Source organism: Diplotaxodon limnothrissa, linkage group LG5 (genome assembly GCF_057381915.1).
Source record: "Diplotaxodon limnothrissa isolate DT_005_m linkage group LG5, D_limnothrissa_male_GT1.1, whole genome shotgun sequence".
NCBI classification, from domain to species: domain Eukaryota; kingdom Metazoa; phylum Chordata; class Actinopteri; order Cichliformes; family Cichlidae; genus Diplotaxodon; species Diplotaxodon limnothrissa.
This window is the reverse complement of record NC_140600.1, coordinates 6,365,818-6,387,925: the sequence shown is the minus strand read 5'-3', so window position 1 is coordinate 6,387,925 and position 22,108 is coordinate 6,365,818. Positions and strand designations below refer to the sequence as shown.

The 22,108-nt window shown below is 42.5% G+C and overlaps 1 protein-coding gene across 3 annotated transcripts in view; it reads right to left on the bottom strand.

The window, feature by feature from the left end:
* iqsec1b (IQ motif and Sec7 domain ArfGEF 1b) overlaps positions 1-22,108 on the bottom strand; it is a 267,271-nt gene that overhangs the window by 5,762 nt on the left and 239,401 nt on the right. For all 3 annotated transcript variants that reach the window (XM_085352980.1, XM_085352981.1, XM_085352982.1), the window contains 12 exons: positions 12,959-13,238; positions 8,660-9,921; positions 7,989-8,150; positions 6,975-7,097; positions 4,383-4,549; positions 3,749-3,888; positions 3,151-3,180; positions 2,691-2,816; positions 2,498-2,597; positions 1,465-1,626; positions 1,176-1,352; positions 51-100 (listed from right to left, as the gene is read on the bottom strand). In XM_085352980.1, the coding sequence (XP_085209106.1) occupies positions 51-100; positions 1,176-1,352; positions 1,465-1,626; positions 2,498-2,597; positions 2,691-2,816; positions 3,151-3,180; positions 3,749-3,888; positions 4,383-4,549; positions 6,975-7,097; positions 7,989-8,150; positions 8,660-9,921; positions 12,959-13,238 (2,779 nt within the window). The remainder of the gene's footprint in view (positions 1-50; positions 101-1,175; positions 1,353-1,464; positions 1,627-2,497; positions 2,598-2,690; positions 2,817-3,150; positions 3,181-3,748; positions 3,889-4,382; positions 4,550-6,974; positions 7,098-7,988; positions 8,151-8,659; positions 9,922-12,958; positions 13,239-22,108) is intronic.

The window sequence follows — 22,108 nt, the reverse complement described above, 5'->3', positions numbered from 1 at the left end:
GAGCAACGTAAAGTCGGAGGACAGCTCAGCATCAGTTGATCCAAACTTACTTCCATATTGCTGTCTAGTGATCCTGCACTGCTGCGTCTCCCACGCTTGCCTGCCCAGAACATGTAACATGACAGATAAGACATGCCTGGTTAAAATATGGAGGTGCACATATTTCTTGTCTGCGACGGCAGGATGCTAACACACTAAAGTGGTACACGGCTAGCTGGTGGCAGACTAGCGTGGCAGAGGGAGGCGAATAAGAACTAAAGGAAATGGGAAAGGAACAAGACACTGCTCCGAAACAAGGTCAGAGATAAATCTGTGCAGTCAACTTGAGTCACTGCTGGCAGGAAACCTTCCCATCAGCAAAACAACTGATCTGACTGCAAGAAAATGATGCTCATGTCCATTAAGATGAAAGACTCCCAAGGGACAGTTCTAAAAAAGACTGGGTGAAATCAGGGGCTAAAATATGCAATTATAAGCAATATTCAGTGTTTTAAACTCAATGTCACTAACTAAGGAATGTCAATGAATGTTACTGACTCAGGCTGATGGTCTAAAATTCTCAAAGGAACTATTACACCCACAAAACTGTGGCTCTCCTCATAACTGGTACTTGTAGATGTGTAGAGCTCCCCTTTAAAGATAGAGAACGTTCCCCGAGAACATCTAGGCTTCCGAAATCCAGATATTGATCAGGCTTTTAAAGGCTGTCCCCTCATTTACCAAAAAGACACACTGATAAAAAACGACAGCTCACTTCAGTCTTCGAGGTTGCTTCCTCACTTTGAGGTCATTGAGTGTGCTTGTGCAGAGCCGACTGTCTACACCCCGCCTGAATGGTAACATTAATTCCTCTTACTGCTAAGACTCTCAAATTGATCGCACTGACCTACATAGCACTGCCTCCTCCCCCTTGCGATGCAGGATTATTAGTTGATAGCCTCTGGTAAATTATACGTAGGCCCATTAGCAAACACACCCATCTCTATCTCCTTGCTTCACTGGCTCAGACACTCTGTACCGGCAGGATGGCCGCCATGCCGTATTCCAAGTTTCTAAATCGATTAACATCCAGAAGGAGTAAACAGTGTCATGCCAGCATCTAGCACAGGTACACAATCTACTCAGCCTAGATGAGGGATGAGACAGCATGTTACTATGGCAACCCCTGACTTTACCTGCATCTGAGAGATCGCGTAGGGAGCTGCTGAGGGCGCTTCTCTTCAGACCTTCACCGATGGCATAGCTGTCGTCGAGGCTTGCTCGGCTCAGGTTTCCGTTTCCTGCATCCTTCTTTAACCCGGAGCTCTGGGACATGCTAGGCCTCACCACGCCCTTCTGTTTTTCCAGCTCAGCTGTGCAAGGAGAAAATACATATGTGCCATATACTCCTGGCTTCCACATATTTTCTACTGATGCGAGACAGCTGCTGATATCGTCTATAAAAAATGGGAACAATTTACTCACATTCTATCCGGTACTTCTCCATCTCTTGGACTTCTGCAATAGATTCTCGCAAATCATCAGTGAACTTTTTGCGGTCCTGAGGATTGGGTGCATTGAAGTTGATGAGGACTTTGATATCAGCTCCAGGAATGGCTGAAGTCAGGCGAACGCCATTGGGATAGTCTAAAGAATGATGAAAATAACATTTCAGACATTATACTATTGAAGTCTATTAGAGTTAGGACTGATGTTACCAGTAGGACATAATAGGATCTGAAACCAGCTGCGGGATATCAGAACTACCATCAGAGACAACAGATTTAGGATATTAAAGTATGTGTATGTGGAGTATGTGACTTGGATTATAGATATAATTCAAAGTTTCCATGATGGCAAGCTCTGAGGTTGGCTGTTATCCATCAAAAAGGAACTTTCCAATAGACTTTCCCATTGGGATTTCTGTTAAAGGAACCATGTGACTTAAGTTTAAGTGCGAGAGTTTAACCTTCAAACAGTCCTTGTTTAGGAGGTTCTGTTGATGGAACATTTGGGATCTTTGACTTTGTTCATTTGTATTCTTGTATTTTCCCACTAGTGTCCATTGGCCATTTATAAGAACCTGCAACTGCAAACAGTTATTTTTTGTGCCCGCTTAGCTTTGAAAAGTCATGGAGCTACAGAGGAAGTCCTGAACTGTCTAGGAAGTTTTTGCATAGAAAGGCATCAAACCGGATTTTCAAGCATGACTTTTGTCGGTGCTATATAAATAAAAACGAATCAAATGAAATGAAATTTGACACAACAGCCTACAATGAGAAAGTCAGCTTTAACATTCGTAATAATAATTTAAAAAGATGCAGTTTAAAAGTAATAGTTTCTGAAAATGTCCGCTAATCAATTTGCGTTATGAGATCAGACCAAAAACAGGGCTGAAGAAACTTGTGGTTCCCTAACATTAGTTCCCTAACATTAGTTCCTAGAACTAAGGGGTCTGGGGACTCTCAGTGGACACACATCTATATCACAGTGAGTGCTTCATGCAAATACTACTTACACTGATTCTCAAAGAGGAGGACTTGCATGCCATAAAGAGAGAAGGACTGTCGAAAGCTGTATGTCACAGAATTCTTTTTCTTCTGGAAGATTTTTGTAACCTGTGAAAAAAGCAAAGCACACACTCTTTTTAAGACTCTTTCACTCTAAAACAGAGTTTGTTCTCTTTTTACTGAAAGTAACATCTGCCGTACCACTAGCAAGTCATTGAAAAGGAAGATCTCCCTTTGGTGCAGGCCCAACTTTTGAGGTTTGTTGGGGTCGGGCACTTCAAAAAGTCTGCAGTAACAGACCAGTCTCCGGTGGGGTAGAGATAGTACCTGCACAACACAATACAGTATAATTTCTTATTCTGTCTCTTGGTGCTTCACAAAGAGCTTTCAAACATGCTGCTTCAAACTTTATGCCTCATACAGCCTTGAGGAATAACAGAAAAATCCCACTCAGTGCTAATAGTGTGTGTGTGTGTGTGTGTGTGTGTGTATATATATATATAATATTCTGTAACTCTGTAACTTCTGTCGGTGCTGTGCTTTTTTGGAAATCGAATTTCCCAGAGGAACCCACCCGAGGGATTAATAAAGTTCTATCTTATCTTATCTTATCTTATCTTATCTTATCTTAATATGAAAATAATTGAAAGGAAATACTTACACAGCCAAGACCATGATGTAAAGAGCCAATCTAAGGAGTAAGAAATCAAACAAAACACATTTCAGAGCTTGAGGGACACATGTGAAAATGTATGCAACAAGAATGATAAGAAGTTTCAAGCAATGTTTAAGACCAAATTAAAAACCAAAACAGTTTTACGGATGACAGAACCACGCTGCCAGAGTCCTTCACTTTCCTCTTTTCCGACTCCGTCTCCCATAATGGTCATGACATCATAAGGATCATCTCTCAGGTATCGACTCACAGAAGGAGTAGTTTTCAAATAAACGGCTTCAAGATCATTATGAGTGAGGCTGTTTATCTCATTTTTACACAGCTTGTTAGCTCAGACTTTTCTTGTGGTTGGTACTCAGGGCAAACAACATACTGCAGTAATTCACAATGGTATAGTAGCCCTGAAGAGTCACACGGTGAAGAAAGTTGGCCATGAATTAACCATCACACTATAGCAGTTCAGAGGCACACTGGGTAATTTAGTGTTAATGCTCCTGCTTGGATTCAGCTCTTGAGTGGAGGTTTTTAAAAGAAAAGGAGTTACACTTCACATGTAGCTGTCCAAGGTCAAACTCCAACTTACTGGCTTTTTTCCAACGATTAGCTTTTCCACTTTCTGAACCTGGGAAACGTGGTCTTCATTTGTCTTGAGCTCCCGCTTGCGAATCCGTTCGTATATCCCTACGAGCATCTCTCGGGGGATGTCCTCCCCATCATCGACTCCTGCCGGGGGATAAGAGGAAAAGAGAAATAGAGAAAAAAAGAGGGATTAATGATTAAATTGCAGATTTATGCAAGCCAAACCTCTAAATATACTTACTTGCTGCATTGCTTATGTATCTCAAAATACATACAGAAATGTCCTTCAAAGCTCTTTGTGGACAAGTATTTTCTCCTCCATTCAATACTGTACTTTAATTACAGACACTTCAATAGGCAGAAAAATTATTCAGTCATGCCATAAAGCCATTTCCTAATACCCTCAAAATCTGTTGAGGACAACTAAAAAGTACTTTGCTTCGACAGGAAAGCTTTCTTGGCCATGACTTCCAAAAAAATAAATACCTTATTGACATGGCCATTAATCAAGGCAATGTGCATGCACAAAACTCAATTTTAAGATGAATATTTATCCTCAGAGAAACAGTAATGTGTCAGGGGAATACTGGTTTTGTGACAGAACGTTGGATGTGGTGCAGTGAGGGAGAACAAAGTACCTCTAAGGTTCTTAACAAAGTCCTCCAGCTTCATCTTCCTCTCAGGCTTGACGTTGGGGCTGTACATGTCAGTGTTGAGGAGGATGATTGCAAAGGCAAGGATGAAGATGGTGTCGGGGTTCCTGAATTGTCGCACCACACCGGGGTTGCAGATGCAGTAACGCTGGCTGGGAAGAATATGTAAGGAGCAGAAACTGAATGCAAAAATCATTGTTCTGATAAAAACAATATGTGTGTAAATTAATATTTGGGCCATTAATCCACCTATATTTACCCCTAACAGACAAAAGCAAAACTATTTACTTTAATAGCACAACTGTGCTATCAAAGTGCAGCCATTGCTAACTTTAGCTAGATAAACTAATATATTAACAGAGCTATTGTATGTATTATAAGAATTTACTATGATGTCTTTACATAGTCTACATCTAAATATAAGCATTACATTAACAGACAGAGGTGCAACAACTAGAGTCATGGTGCCACGACAATAACTTGGTCTTAAACACCAAAAAGACCAAGGAGATCATTGTAGATTTCCGGAAGAGGGGTCATAACAACCATCTGCCTCTCTTCATTGGCAGTGAGGCGGTGGAGAGGGTGAGCAGTTTTAAATTCTTGGGGGTAACTGTGACCGAGGACCTGTCCTGGGGCAACCATATCACCTCAGTTGTACGGAAGGCCCAACAGCGCCTCTACTACCTGAGGAGACTGCGGAGCGCACACATTCCCAGATCTCTGATGTTGAACTTCTACAACTGTGCCATCAGCAGCGTTCTGACGTATGGATTTCTAGTGTGGTTCCCCAGCTGCACCAAGGCCGATCAGCAAGCACTCCAGCGGGTGGTGAAAGAAGCTGGCAGAATTATTGGAACAAGTCTGCCAGAGATCAGTAATATCTTCCCCACTCGCTGTCTGAGGAGGGTGCACAGTATCCTGCGGGACCAACATCACCCTGCGCGCCACCTTTTCCATCTGCTGCCCTCAGGGAGAAGGTACAGGTCTATACAGGCCAGAACATCCAGACTGGCCAACAGCCTGTATCCACAGGCTGTGAGGCTCCTGAACTCTCTGCCCCCCTCTCACGGACAATAACCATATCCAACTTCTTAATAGCAATGAACTGGTCTGCATTGGTGCATAATATACCTTATTCTCTTCCCCCTCCTGCCCCCCCCCCCCCCCCCCTCTTTCTTAAATAGATAACTATCATATCTGATATCATATCTCACAGTACAATAATATTGAATGGGTTGCATTGTTGTATTTTGTCATGTTTCTCAGGTCTTTGTCTGAATTTCTACGAACATTATTGCTAAAGATTGTCTTATTGCATTGGAGTCACACTGGGTTAAATATGTACACTTGGGTTTTAAGGGGTATTTATTATTTTCTTCTCTTTTTTTTGGGTTGTATGGAAGCCCCAAACGCAATTTCATTGTTCTTGACAATGACAATAAATAAATAAATACCAAATACCAAATACCAAATGCATCAGTACTGACTAACGTACAGTAGGTGACAATATGCTAAAATTAGCACGCTAGACTAATTAGCTCATTTAGACTACCCAAAGACTTGAGACCTGAGCCAGTTTCTAAAAATGACCTTAATGCTACTGAAATAACACAAATAATATTACATCAATTTCACTTTGACTTATGTTAGATGCATTCTGGAAAGTTACAATGCAATGTTTTGCTTGAACATAGGAGCTAGTTGATAAGAAGGCATCAGTAAGACAACTTACTGGCAAAGTAAAGGTGTAAGCTTCCCTGTAAGCGATTAGTTCGGGGCATAGGTATCAATGCTTCACCTGATATTAATATTGAGCTCTCTGCTATCTGTTCTGCAGTCAAAGAAATAATGTGCAAGTACAGTAACATTTGTCAATACAGCCTCCATGTATTACACGGGCAATTTCTGAACCACCACAAAGGGAGCTTGTACTCATATCTGGATATGGCTGCAGGTGAGCACCAGATGAGCAGTCATCACTATCTCCCCTGTAACTGTGCTGTTTACTGAGGCCGAAATGTCCTTGCTCACTGCTGATCGAAGCGAATTCTCTATGCACACGAGGGCACCTTTTCTGCTGGAAGTTTTGGAAAAGTAAATGAGGCACAAACAACATCTATCAGCAGCCCTGAGGGAGGTATTCCTTCACTCTTTGAACTAATTTTCTCTAAATCATTTTCTACAATGCCTTGGTTGAACAAAAGTCTGGATTTGAAATGGCTTTGCACCGCTCTATTGCTTTCTGCTCGCGACCGTTACATTTAGACTTTTTGGTGTCACCTTTGTTTTAGAGGATAATGGTGTTGTTGAAATGGAGCAAAGCTGGTTTGTGCTATCCATTAATCATAAACGCTATATTGGTGGTAAATACTAGACACGGCAATGAACCCCATAATGACCATCCTGTCACATAATCAGTTAGTCTAAATTGATGTATGACCCTATTTGCAAAAACATCATTTTACACCTCCTTTCTACAGAAAGGCACATGAAGTGGTTTAGATTTAAGCTACCTACATTGGTTTGGGAACTAAAGCCATGGTTTTGCACCCAACTTTTAAAAGCATGCCTTACCTGAAGGCCTCTATCAGTCGCTCTACCTTCTGTGCTTCCCCTTGGACTCTGATGTGTGCCTGGAATTTCCTGAGCGCTTCATCCAGCTCCATAGCTGAGAAGTCCATTTCATCCACTACGCAGCTGGTGAAAAACACACGAGTTCACAGTGAGCAGGAAGTTTGGGAGTGTAACAAGCACCTGCCAGTTCAACTGAGAATATTTTAGAAGTTGTTGGGGTTTTTTTGGCCACGTAGGTGAAGAACAGTTGCAGAAGTTTAAGATTAAGGATGACTACAAACTTGGCTGTTGTCAGTGAGTAAGCTGATCTGCTGTTGATTTTTCAGATTATATGCAGGACATGAAAGGGAGCAAGAGTTTTTCTGCTCACTTGACACTTACTTAAGTAGAAGAAATGTTCATTTCTTCCTCTGCTGAGAAGAGGATTGTGACTCAGCACTCCAGAGCAGTGATACCTTGCATGTCTGGATTTATAGACATTTTCTCAAGGAGCCCTTTAGTTATGCCTGTCAAACTGACACCAGCGGACCTTTTCTGGCCTTATCCTCCAATGAATCTCAATAGGCTCTGACAGAGCTGGTGTATTTCAAGTGGGTCTAAGATAAGTCTGTGCAATCTAAAGCATGAGGCACTATTGGAATGATACAAAGGAGTGGAGAGTAGACAATCTATACGACTGCTCTCTCATATCAAAAAACCTGGAAACTATAAAGAGGATCTGTATGTTTATCTGAGCATCATGGCAATTTCCTGAGTGGATTCCATTTCTGCTTATTTCCTGCATGTAACTTGAGTCATTATATAGTCCTTAGACAGTGTGAATGAGGGTAAATTACAAACTGCCAACCTTATGTGCAACTAAATGATGATTTATATTTATGTTCCCAGGAGGCAAATAAACTAACATTCTGTGCACTGGCATAGTTGGCAACTTAAATCAAAAGCCTGAAATGATTCATCCTCAAATACAAATATTCCAAAAGAGTACACCGGCATGATCTGCTGCAGACTCACTCGAGGACATCCCGGTTGAACTGTTTCTGCCGATTACCCAGGAACTCGCCAATCATCTGCCTACTCAAGCCTTTCCTCTGGAGCAGGAAGTGGGCCACACCCACCGGAGTGTCTGGAACAAAGTTTCGCTCTATCAGATACTGAATGCCTTTTTCTGGCTTCCTAGAGACACAGGAAAGAGTAGAGAAAGAGAGACCAAAAAAGAAAGAGGCAAAATGAGAGTGGGTGAGGACACATTCCAAATCTGTGATTATCCCGTTGCGCTCCTAACCCGGCCAAATGTGTGTCGCATGAGGGACAGGACGTAGGGAAGCCAGGAGAGAGTTACAACTCTCTACGGTGTTGATCACAAATGATTAAAAGGCATTTTATAGCGGGCTCAGAAAGCAACCAAATCCACAATCAGCAATGATTAAACAGATTCAGCCGGGCTCAAACGAACTGGAGCAGAATGAGTTTGAAGCTTGCTTGCACTTTACGCAGAACAGGCAGAGATAGTTCTTGTTCCAAACAACTTCATTGCATTTTAATGTGAGGTTCATTTCGAGTTTCTAAGACAAAACAAACAAAAAAATCCCATTTTGTAAGTCATGTGAAATGAACTGCATCGAATTTGAACAAGCCAAAGAGTGTGAATGTGTGTTAAGTGACGTTCTATCGTGTGGACGTACTTGTTGAAGAGATTTAGGCCAATGCGGTAATGCCTCTTGCGAATGATGTCATTGCTGAATGCAGGTGAGTCCCAGCTGTTGCGAGTTTCTTTGTGGTACGTCTGCTTGCTGAGCGTCTGTTCACGCAGGCTGTCCCTGGACGAGGATTCAGAACTACAATTGATGGTATCGTTGGAGTTCGATGTGCTGTTGATGCTGTCATTGTCGCCATCTGAGAAATCCGACTCTGACTTGCTCTGCCGGTTTGCTGTACCATTGATTGCCAGATGGGCCTCCAGCTGTCGCGATCGATGTCGGGAAGTGTCTTCTTCTCTGGAAGGCCCTCGAGGTGGCAGGCTGTGGCTGACTTGTTTAGGGCTACTCTGCTGGTTGCTGATGCTTCGTTCGTAGGCATTCTGTCTCTTTAAAGAGCTGCGGTCAGAACGATCACTCAGCTCCACTGAGCTATCACTGGGAGGCTCTATGGTCAATAAGGGTAGGTGATCTACCCGTAGACGTTGCTCTTGGCATTCCAAGGAAGGTGTACTGCGGCAGCTGGTATCGGTGTCCCCTTTTTCATCCTTATGAGCAAGAGACCAATAATCTTGTGAGGAGTTGAGCGAACGCTGGCGCAAGTCTGATTCTGTGCTTGAGGGCCGGTCTACAGACTGAGAAAGAGGAAGGGGTGGTGATAACTCCTCTTCGTCGATGTACAGGGTGACATCGCTGTAAGACGCTGTCATCTCATCAAGTTTACGGTGTTCTGAGGCGCTGTGGGAGGGTTTCACCTGACAGGTGACCTCTCTGTCCATATCCTGGAGGCCTCTCCCTGGCTCTGACTGACTGTCTTCACCATGTAGGCTGCGGCAGTTCAGAGCATCATCTATGGACTCGGCTAGAGATTTCACCTGCCTTGAAAAGGCATCTTCTAGTTCTGTGATGGCATCTGTGAAGTCGCTCTGTGTGGTGGGGGTCTTGGCCTGCACACCCATCTCCCCGCCATGGTCTGACTGCCTTAGTGCACCAATTTTAGTGCCATCATCTGTGAGAGAGACCTGCTTTCCCTCGAAGTAGGAGCTATGGACTTTTTCAGGTCCTTCAAAGGAAAACTGCATTCTCATATTGGATAGGACGATCCGTCTGGACATACGGTTCTCAGACATAGAGCTTCTAAGACGCTCAAAGTTTTTGTTCATCTGGTATTGGCGGAAAGCTGTCTGTATGGTGCGGGCAGCATGCCGGGTTATGAAACGCCCACCATATTTGCGCTCTAGCATCTCCACCTGTAGGGAAAGGAGGGGAATTTGAGAGAAATGAAAACATATTGGAAACATGGGAACACTTTCCTCAATAGTCCCTTTAGACGTGTTCTTACGAGACTTGAGACTTGCAAAAGCATCCTACAATGGTACAACCGAAGCAAAAAACAAAAAACTAAACAAAAATAAGAAAACCCAGAAAGCTAATTTCCTGAGCTCTCTGGCAAAATATATTTGTCTGACACACAAAAAACATCGTTATGATAAAGATGGTTCATCTATGATCACACAGTCTAATTAAAGAGACTTGACCACATTATTTTTAAGAGATGCTAACACCAATAACTAAACAAGCTTTGTTCACTGAATGAAGCCTTGGGAGTAACAGCTGAAAGCTCTGAAAAAACTAGCAAGGATTCTAATCCTTCTGTCCAAAACAACAAAATGTGTGTCTGTACGCCACAGCCTGTAAGCACAATAGGTACAGGTGGCTTGTTTTATGAGAAACAGTACATTTTCTAACTGTATGACCACTTTAGTTCATTAACATAAATGTAAGATAACCAGAAACTGCTTTTTTCTCTGAAACTGAAAAGAACAAATCCTACTGAATCATTGCAGTGCTTGAGAGAAACAGTATCCTGTCTTGTATTCTGTATATGACTATACTGAAAAGTCTCAAACTATATGCCTCTAATTAGAATAATGTCAGGGCTGAATTGCATTGTCCCCCTCTCATTCCCGTACCGCTTACACTGACCTGGTTTCCACCTATGGACTCATGGGGGTAAAAAATGACACTAAATCTATACCACTTCTGTATGGGACGGCCAAGGAGGCGAGTGGGTTTATACTTGCCACAAATGGAACATGACAGGAAGTTTCAATGCAAGAAGTTAAGCAGTGACAAAAGGATTAAGCGGTGATATCATTTCCTATCGATAATGTATTACTAATATAGATGTCATACAGATGCTATTTATTATTGAAACACTATTATTTTGAAACAATGACAGTTTGACGTGTCATGTGATAAATAACTCAGAAGAGCATTTAGCTACATTTGACAGTGTGCTTAGTAACTCTGGTCTTTCTGGTTCATTCTAAGTTCTTAGTGCTTTCCTGTGGGCTTCAGCTATATGAAACTATAGAAGTAATAAATAAATGCAAACAGACTCTAGATACTCTATATAAACAAACTATGCTGTGAGTCTGTTTGGTTGGCACACAACCAGAGCTAAGGAGGGAATGATGCTCTCTACTGGGGTCACCAAAGTCACTAGATGATCTTTTATGTAGTTCTTCTAAAGGCCATGCACATATTTTCCTGTCATGTCCTTATACAAGAGTCTCAAATTCTACTCAGCAACACACTTTAATGCCTAGTTGCCTGCTTTTTCTTTGGGCTTGCTTACAGATAATACGCTGTATGGTTTCCACTACCCATAGTCCTCTCCATGTTGTGGTCAAGCCACAACCTCTGAGGCTGAACAATGAAGTCGACTTTAAAATGCCAAAAACTTCAGTTCCTCTAATGAGTACCGTAATTGTCGGGCTATAAGCCGCTACTTTTTGCACCAGCTTTGAACCCTGCGGCTTTTAGTCAGGTGCGGCTTTTCTATGGATTGTCCATGATTTTTGTGATATCGTAAGAGGATTTGTTTTGTTTGTTCCGCTGTTGTACGGCACTACGTTGCCTGGCGGAAGGGCATGTGATCAGACACACAGTATCGGGGTTCAAGAGTGGTATGTTGGTCACGTGTCCATCCGCCAGGCAACATAGTGCCGTACAAGTAGCGCGAAAAACAAACTTCAAAGTAGCGCTACACGTTCAGCCGGAGGCGTGGATGACGAGCGGCAATAAACTTGCGAAAAGCAAGTCATGCTCAACTCCACCGGTGGAATCTGACAGCGTGGAAAAGTGTGAAAACATCCACAATCATCAACGGATTTCGAAGGGCTGGACTGCTGCATGATGGAGAGGAGGACACCGCCACGGCCCTTCAGAGGGTGTTTGACTCTGACACTGACAACGAGGATTTGTTTGGTTTTGTAAGAAGCTGAGAGTGGATGACGAAGCCATCCTGAGCCTGTTTGTATCCGACACTGGAGGAGAGGACTTTGGTGGTTTTAGTGCGCAGGAAGATGGTGGTGAATGACTGACTTTTCTTCTTGTTGAAGCCGTGTCACTGCACCTGAGCCTAAAAGGTAGTCCGAATCTATTTTTCTGGTGTGCTGTAGGTCATTGTTATGTACTACATTTGTTACTCGTTTATGAAGCACAGTACATGTTTCGTACTTGTAATTACCGCTACTTTTACATATACCTAAAAAGTTGTGCAAATATGTACCCATAACTTGTTTTTCAAAATATTAATAAAAGTGATGTGTCTTGTGCGGCTAATATTCAGGTGCGCTTTGTAGTCCGGGAAATACGGTACTTGAGGATGGTAGCAAATCTCAATATACGCTCAACTTACTCCTATTTAAGTCACTGAACAGGACCCTTTGACTGTGTTGATGCCTAATTTTGCTGCTAATTAAGTTATTGGTGTCCTCTGGAAAAAATGGAGGGATTCACTGTCATGTGGAGCCTTAGTACATGGCTGAAGACCAAGCAAGCCATCCATGCCTACTACTGCTGGAAAAAGAAATGACTCTGACTATGAATTTTTTATGTGTTGAAAGCCTGTAACAGTCTGCACGGCCCTAAATACACATTACAAACTAACTGGACTTCCAAACTAGAAGGACTTGATGCACCACATCAGATATCATGGGGTGTAAAGCTAATAGATAATGGTGGGCAGCAAACAACAGGTTGCAATTTTTTTTAATGTTGACAGAAGTTTTGTTTTTATACTTTCAGAATGAATCAGTCAGAAAGTGAAAAATGGAAAAACCTTGGCAGGGAACTGCAGTTTTGGCTAATAATTCTCCTTTGATGTGCCACGAAAAACTAGGATCTACTACACATCTGCTCATAATGCCTCTGTGTTCAAGCTACTCATTACTCTAAGTTTTAACAAATTTAAGTTAGTGTGGCCCTTTCCCGTCTCACCTGCTTGTCCTGTAGGTCAGATGAGAGCTCATAGCTCTCTGACAGCGAGCGGGAGCGCTTGATTGCCTCCTCTTCTGCTTGCTTGCGGAGGATGGACTGAGAGTGCTGAAGCTTGGGCCGTCTGGGCCGTGGGTGGCCTGGCAGCAAGATGTGCCCGTAGAGCTGGCTGTCCAGGTGGTCGGGGCCGAGCCCGCCGCTGTGGGTCACTGGGACACAACTGTAGCCACCACTAGGGTCCACAGAAGCTCCCACTTCAGTTCCTGGAGCATCACCTTCCACACTGCGGCACACAAACACAGAGAGCACGCCAAGTTAGTCTGCTTAGTCATTTTCCTGAGTGCACACACTCCCTTGTGTGTGTCAGCACAGAGCACGTGACAGATGGAAAAAGTGAACTTTGATACTGCTGGCAGGGTATAAATGCGAGCGAGTGAATTTATAGCAGCAGTCAGTGTGCAGCCTGTCGTCTTTACACATTCTCTTTCCAGAGCAGGAAAAACCTCAGGCTATCCCAAGCAGCCGTACGAGCGAGGCACTATGTCTTAATTAAAACAAATGAAATGACTGTGAATAAAAGCTGACTGTTAAAGACACACTTTAACTCCACCGATGCTGAAATTACCACAACATTATCAGAAACCCAATCTTACTATAAACAAAGGGGCACCATGTCAGAACTGATTAAAGCATGTGAAGTAGTGCCTTGAATATTGAGATCAATACAGACCTTTGTTCTCTCACAGAAGTTCAAACATCAGTTTGGATAAACTGGCAATGACCGACCGGCTCGTTCCAGACTATAGATCGGTTCTCCCAGCATACAGCTGGTCTCCACACATCTTACACTGTTGTGATTTTCTACCATATATTTGGTTCTCAAAGACAGCTCCATAAGTATTCCTGTAAAGAATCAAAGATTCTGCCTTACAGGACTGATCTGACTGCTTTTTGAATGTTTGACGTAGTGAGATCTTCCTCTCCACTGACAAATGTTTGATTTAAGAAACTTTTTCTTTGTACAAGACTGGATGTCAATGTAAGGACATTAAATGCTTATGAGACTGCAGATAAACATTTTAGTCAAAAGTGTGAAATTCCATGAAAAAGGAAGGAAGCTGAAATGAGGATTGCTGACGATAGAAAAAAAAAAGATGGCAAATGAATCTATCATGAATCAAAGTGAAACTGCACTTCCTCCCTCCCAATAGTTGCAAATCATTTTTTGCTCATTTACGGCTTATACTATCCACTGCTATCTACACACTTAAAACACAAAGTATAGAGTTGCAGGTGACAGCAGCGTGTCGGTCATACAGCTGGACAGCTGTGTGGCTCACTTTAAAGTTGCTATCGGCAGGCTTCCTTTTACTTCTCTTTTTACTTCTTCATTTTGGAATAAATGTTCATTTCACAATGTAGTGGCTATAATAATGAGAACATGCGTGTTCCCTATCAGTCACACATTTACTATGCAATTCTGTTTATCACCTTGTATGATGATGATGGCTACCAAAACAGGAAGGGCATATCTACTGGGAACTTACCATAAGGAGCTGAAATACTAATGGCAGAGACAAAATTAAAGGAAACCTGTTAGCCTAATACAGGTGTTTAAAAAAGACGTTTGGCTAGCTTTGATGGGTATTCTAATGACTTACAGCTGGGAGACATGACTTTAGGTCCACGACATGAATCATCCTTTAAACTCTACATCCTTTAAACAAGCATTACTACTTAAGCATTACTGCAACTACTAAAGGTTCATTAGCTTTGCAATCCCCCTCCACCCCAGCTCCTCCTTTCATGCCATCGTGTCACTGATTCCTGCTCTGTTCTGCACTGGGTCTTGCTGATGCTCTTACTCCATGGTGTTCCATGTATGCACATGTGTGGAGGTCCCAGAACAGAGCTACACAGCCAAATATAAATGACAGCAGATGAAATAGCTGCCTCTCTTTAAATGCCGTGGTTTTGATTGAACTGCAAATACAATCCAACAAAAGGTGACTGCTGATATGTTCACAGTGGAATGTTTCTCATGCATGCAGTTGGTTTGCTTTCTGCACATGCCATTTTCCCGTGAATGTAGTCATGGAATTATTTGTTGCAAAAACAACAAGAAGGAGATCACACTGAAGCAATTGGTGAACACCTCAGGTTGGTGGCCTCTTAATATGCAGTGAGGTGGGGATAATAATCATGGTGCACAACTACACTTGTATCTTTTGTTGTAGTTCTCACATATGAGTCTGAGTTGCTCTTCAGTACTAATCATTTAGACAGCAACCACTGGAGACAGCTTAACTGAATTTTTGTGTCTACATTGTTTTGTGAAAGATATCAATCAACACTACAAGAACAGGTATAATATAGTACAACTCCAATTGCTACTTCCTATTAGTGTAAGCCGTCAACTGCAGTCGAGCTCACTTCTAAATTAGGCAGAACACTACATTAAATTGCTAATCAACAAAAAAAAAGACAAGCCTATCATTAAGGCTGGCTGCGAACCCCTCTGTTCACCACCTCCATCTAAGAACCACATGTGGTATATATCATGACTTTTTTTTGGTTTATTTGGTGAGGTCTCACTTTGGGGAGGCCTGAAAAATAGATTAGCCTAGAGCTTGGCCTCTGACCATTGATGTGTTTTGGCTCAAGTGGGGTACTTAAAGGACAGCCCAGCTGCTTATACATAGTGTGTAGGCATATTTCTGTATGTGGAGAACTGCTGTTTAAGAAACTCTGTGGTATCAGTGCAGAAGAATGGGATGTAACATTTGCTCCCCAATTCTTGATATTTTGTAACATGCATCCATGGTTGTTACTCTTCATCTGCATCTCCTAAACAATTATTTCTGCATGACAGACTCTCTTTTTCGGCCCTCAGGAAGCAAATTTACAAGTCCACCAGCAACCAGCAACCAGGCTGAGACATCACACAAATCAGAAAGTTGCCAATAGCTTCATGTGCAATCGTGATTTGTAAAAGATCACACCAACTACTGCACTGGCATGAGGAGTGAGACATCCAGAAACACTTAGCAGATATGCTTTTCATTATCAATTCATTTCACACAGCAGTACACAACGGCAATGTCAGAAAAAACAAGACATCCATGTTGCAGGATGTTGGCCTATTGTTGGCTGTGTACCATCTGACCTGAACAGTCAGTCAGAGACAGAAATGTGTCAGTGCTTCATCAAGCCAGGACGTGGTGGGGTCTGACTTTAAAAACAATGCATAATCAGTTTGACCAGATTTCAGCAGTTTTCTCTTAAAACAAAAATGTTCCTTTTGTCATCAGTGTGATGGGTGAGGTGGAAAGGCTCATCTCTGTGGGAGAATGTGTCAAAATTAGATAATAAAGGGTGAAGTAAAAGTTTGAACAGGAAAGAGATTTGACATCCAGGATAGGGTCAAAGCGGTAGACTAATGATTCCTGTCATCATTCTGAAGAGGATGATATTTAAATGGGGCTACATTCACATAAGTTAGACTTCTGCTGAGAAATATGACATATCAAAGCAAAACAGCTACATTTTATATTGGTGGTGTTCTGAGATAAATCTGAAAAATGATTCATTTGTTCAGATGCTCTAAAGAACCAAATGTGTGTTCATCTCCACACTGGGAGGTGTCCGCTCTACTCTGACCCACACAATCTGAGAAGTCCATTTCTAACATTTGTTTGTGCAATTTTATTCTTTCAGTCTAGTCTTTGGACAAGTTCCAATTTGGTTCCAATAATGCTTCGCTGACATGGAAACCTTTCTACTCCTGTCCTTGCATGGTTAGTATGGAGTTTAAACAACTCTGAAAAACAGCTGTGGTGTAACTTCTCCTGAAACCACAAACTACTGTGTTCCTGTTTTGCTCTGTGTAAAACATTTAAACAAAAAAAAGAAGGGTTGTGTTAGTTTGTGAACTTTGAGATGAGTGAGTCGACAGATATTTAAACACTGAGAGGAGCTACGTTAACTATTTCTCCCTTCTTCAAAACTTTAAGCTCAAGTTTGTACTGGGGAAAAAAAAATGTGCCTAAAATTAACAATAGCTTAGTAGTGGCATTTAGAACAAATTTGGAAGGCCGCACATTCCTGTGGGATACTTTGCAATAATGTTTATTTGGCCAAGTCACTGTAATGAACGACAGTTTCTCTGTCACGTGATAACATCTCTCATTAGGGAAAACGTCCCCGCTCTCCAAGCTGGACACTCACGCTCATTTTAAAACCACTTTCAGCATTTTCATTCCCTTCCCTGTGCACCCTCAACACATTTTTAATTTTTAAAGGAACTAATCTAATCAGACAGAGAGAGCCCTTTAATTAGACTGAAGGGCGGGCCATAATACATCTGCTCCAGCAGAGGAAGTTTAATTGGAAATATCAATTCCGTTAGACGGAAGAAGAGCTTGGCATGCTCGAAACGTGGCACCAAACTCAAACCACTTACAGCATGCTGATGTCTTCAGTTAGCTGGTTATGTTGCATGAGAATGACTGAAGAGTATGTTGCTTATATTTCAACATATATGAAGTATATGTTGAAATATCCCCAGCAGTCAGAGAGGGAGAGAGAGAGATTTGTTCAGAGCAGGAAGAATGAGTGTGACAGGTTTTAGAAAACGCAAAAGGATCTCCTTCCTAGATAGCTCCAGTCTTCATACTGTAGTACTGTATAGGTGCATATTAATTAGAGGTTATACATGTAGCCAATTAACTAGCAAACTTCTAAAAAGAATGTAACTACATATTATTGCTAAAGAGATATCATAAAGATGCTGGAAGAACTGGGATTGGCACCTCCAATGTTTGAGATGCTGATGGAGGTAATTCCACTACCGCAGTTTGGTACGTGTTTGGATCAGTGCTGGACCATAAACTGAGGTGCAGCAGCGACTGTGGGGAGCATGACTGAAGCAGGAAGTACCCGGATCACTGATATTTGTTTAAGCTAAGTGTATCAGTGTTACCGTGTTGGGACTCCACTTGTGTTAACTATAATCTGGCTTCAACCTAACACACTGCTACAGCTTCCAAAATGTCAGCCAGTTGAATAATTGAACTGCTTTCATAAGAGTAGCTCTTTCTATTTCACTTATCCTGTTAGCAGTGGAACATTTCAGCCTTACATCTGAACACCCCGCTCATATTTCAGTGATTGACAGCCATCTTGTTACTACATTAGACCGAGTAACATTTCTGAATGAGTTTCAGTGCAGAACAAACACGAATGCAGTTGACAACTGACAAACGCCTAACAGCCACGTGACATAATCCTAGAGCCTAATCCTTAGCAGAATTCCCCCAGGAGGACTCTTTGTACAGCAGGCATTTGTTTATTTGCATTGATTATTTTAGAAATTAGTTTAAGAATACTTAGTTTGAATTATATATCCATCCAACCTCTTTTCTACTATGTGTTAATAATAAATCTGATTCAACAAACAGCTGCATCTGAGTGCAGATATTTCACTGTTACTATGACAGACGTGCATAATTCAGTTCCATTCAATTTTCTTTATATAATGGCAAATCACAGCAGCAGTCACCTCAAGGCACTTTCTATTGTAAGGTAAAGAGCCTACTATAATACAGAGAAAACCCCAACAATCAAACTTGGCGACTGTGGGAAGCAAAAACTCCCTTTTAACAGGAAGAAACATGAGACAGGGCAAAAGACACACTAATTATTGATAACTAACGATTAAAGGGAGAGTGTGAAAAGAGGTAAGCAAAGAAGAAAGACTCAGTGCATCATGAGGTCTGTAAGATTAGTTGGGGCTGATTACTCAAGACCTTGTATGTGACGAGAAGGATTTAAAACTTAATTCTGAATTTAACAGGGAGCCAATAAAGAGAATCCCCTATGGGAGAAATGTGCTGTCTCTTTCCCTGCCAGTACTCTCAACTGAAGCCTTTTAAGGGAGGTTTTAGGACAGCCTGATAATAATTATTTACAATAATCCAGCCTAGAAATAATACATACATGAAGCAGTTTTTCAGCATCACTCTGAGACAAGACATTGCACGTCACAGTATTTACATTTCTGTGGAAAGAAATGTAAAGAAAGTGTAACTTCCTCTTATGTCAGGGAGTCAGATACATAATACTGGGCCTTACTGCCAGATTTCACTTGGAAACAGTCAGTTTGACTGCAAATACATGCAGAAATTGGTCTGATGCCGAGATCAGAGAACTGCTCTCCCTTCATGTCAAGGATAAGATAACGAGTGTTTAACAGGACTGCAAAGGTCTTACACGTAATACCCAACTTCCTGCACCGCCTGGTCTAAATTAGATGCCAAAGTTCTCTGAAATCCTCAGCATGGCTGTAACGAGCTGTAAGGAAGCATTAACATAACAGCCACCCACGTGTGTATAACACAAACCCAAACCAATAATATCGCAACAACCCCAGAAAATCACGTAAGGAGTTGTTTTCTTCCCTGTCTGGAAAGTCCATTTGAGAAATGGTCCAAAGCGAACGATTTATTTACAGAGTGGCTGAATCGGTGAGACGCTCTGCACATTAGACCCGCCCTGTTTTATAAACAGCCGCTTCTTCCGCTTTCCATGATAAAACTTCAGTCTCCTGGTTCAAGCTAACATTACTCCAGTGACGTCGCAAATCTCAGGTTTCAGAAAACTCCACTGGAGCCACTGAAGACATTACGCAACTCTTTTCACCATTTCAAAATATTAACCTCTTCCTGACGTTTAGAGGTCCTGCCGTCCAGCAGAGGTGCCAGATGTGGTGTTAAAACGTGAAGTCTTAACACAAACAATCACACCCACATTTCCTCCAGGGTGCACCTTCCCTCTTGTTTCATTACAGCTGCCGTTTCGAATCAGAAACTCACAAAGTGCCTCAGAGTCCCATGACAGTGCATAAATTGCGGCCTGATAGAATTTTAATGATGTGTTGGTAGCGGGCGCTGGTGTGTCAGAGCAAGTGGAGGGGGAGGGAGGGGGAGGGAGGGCAGGTGATGCGAGGACAGTGCTGGTGTCACCACCTCCCCTGGAGACATCCTCCCTGTGCTGCTGTGTGACTTCTTCAAAAACCAGAGTCTCTTCTCACTGTGTCACTCTGCAGTGATGAATTAATTACTGCGACCTGCCACTCACACGTTTGCCGTGCAGCCACGCTGACTTGTACGTTTCATCGTGAGCTGATTAAGCCTAACTTGATGAAACCTGAGTTAGAGGGCACTGAGTTGGAAACAGTAAAATATGAGTCAGCTGCATTCACTTGCTTGGCACTCAGTGGGAAAATCAAAGGCTTTCATGCAAAGCGGGCTTCTTCATCAGCAGCTACACCCTGGCACAAAAATCTACTTCATTAAATGCAATTCATCTAATAAGCAGTACCAGCAGTTTTGTTGGACATTTATTAATGCTTTTTCAATTGAGCTGGCAGTGGCCCCTAAATACAGCAGCTGCCATTAGTGAAATGTTCAAGCTGCATCACGAGACCCGTTCAGAGCCAAATCAGAAGCTAAGTACGTGTCCAGCAGCTATTAAAAGACTCAGAGCAAGCACGCACACACTTACCAGCTGTATGACTCCAGCTCCAGTAAGGACTGAGTCCTGTCAGAGGCACACTGCAGACACCACATGTTACCCTGCGAGCCCCTACTCTAGACCCATCACCGCCCTGACCTCGCTTACTCCATCCCTGGGCTAAATGTTCATTTGCTGGCTGACTGTGCTGTGTTCTGACAGAGGACGGCTCCCCTCTCCTTCAACTCTTCTCCACTAAAGCTCTGGCCTCCCTTCTCGGCTTGTGAGGAGGGGCGTTCGCAGGAAGAGGGAGGGAATTCCTCCAGAGGAAAACTGGGTCGTGTGGCAGCGGGGGCACTGGTGTCCCATGGATTTGGAGGGTCTTTAGCAGGAAGGGGCAAGAAGTTAAAACTGGACAGAGAGGGAGAAAACTCTGGTGGTGAGAGAGAACTGCAGTAAGGATGAGGCCTGGGAAAAACCCCCTGGATATAGCGTTTTAGCTGGAGTTGGGATTGCATTAATATCAGTTCACCTCAGTAGATCTGCCCAACGTTCAGCTTTAATCAGCACCTGATAATCAGCTCTCTAGGACTGCTGATCAAAGGCCTTGAAAGTGTGCATTAGAAGATAGTATCACAGCCACAGCTTTCCAGCCAACATTACCCAAGGAACAGCTGCTCAGCCAGCTGACTGGCTCAACCATCCTTTAAACAAACAATCCGAGTTTAGAGGGAATGTTTGACTCACAACTCTTTGCATCTTTGTGCTGATGATGTTCCCACCTCAACCACATAAACTAAAGCCCTGAGGAGGGCCCCTCCACTTCCGGTTCATGACATCATTACCTCTCCCCCCCAAAAAAGATGGGTGTGGACCAAAGATTATATCAACCACATATAGTAAAGCAGTGTGATAAGACAGCTAACAGTGGTAGCTGGGACTGTAAGGCCTCTCTGGTTACACATCTTATATCCTATTTCCCCTCAAGGAAACAAAGAATAATGGAAAATAATCCTGAATACAATAAGTCAAAGGTAAAAATAAAGATAGAGTATGAAGTGAATAAGCCATTACAGAACAGAGTGTAGTGATAAGAGTTTAGCATTCATTACTGCTACCTGTGGTACACAAGGGAAGCTCAGCTAGCAGCAGAAATGTTTTCACAGCAGAAGAATATTGAACTAAAACGGGTCTGAACTGAGCTCAAGTGATGCAAAAACCTGGATAAGATCTGAAAATCCCGCAAAGTCCCCGTCACTGGCTGAGTCATTATTTATTAATTAAAGTATTCACCCCCACTGAACATCGCCGGGGGAACCTGGTTCTCCTTTAGCTTTAATCATGACTGCGCAGCTTAAGGTAGAGCAGCAGCATTTAACACTCACTCTGCTTGAATGCAGAGAGGGACAGTTGGAGCCAGCTGCCTTTGATCAGACCTTGGGTTATTTTGGTCTCTCGCATCTCTATCGTGACAGCGATTACGGTACAGTAGTTAACAGAGATGGGATGTATTCTTACCTCCCAGATGAGTTTGAGACAGTGCGATAAGCTGACATGGAAGGACTCGTAAACACACTGCAGCTTGGTAAAAACATTAAAATAATCTTAAGTGTTGCCTGCTCCATATAAAAGCAAAGTTGC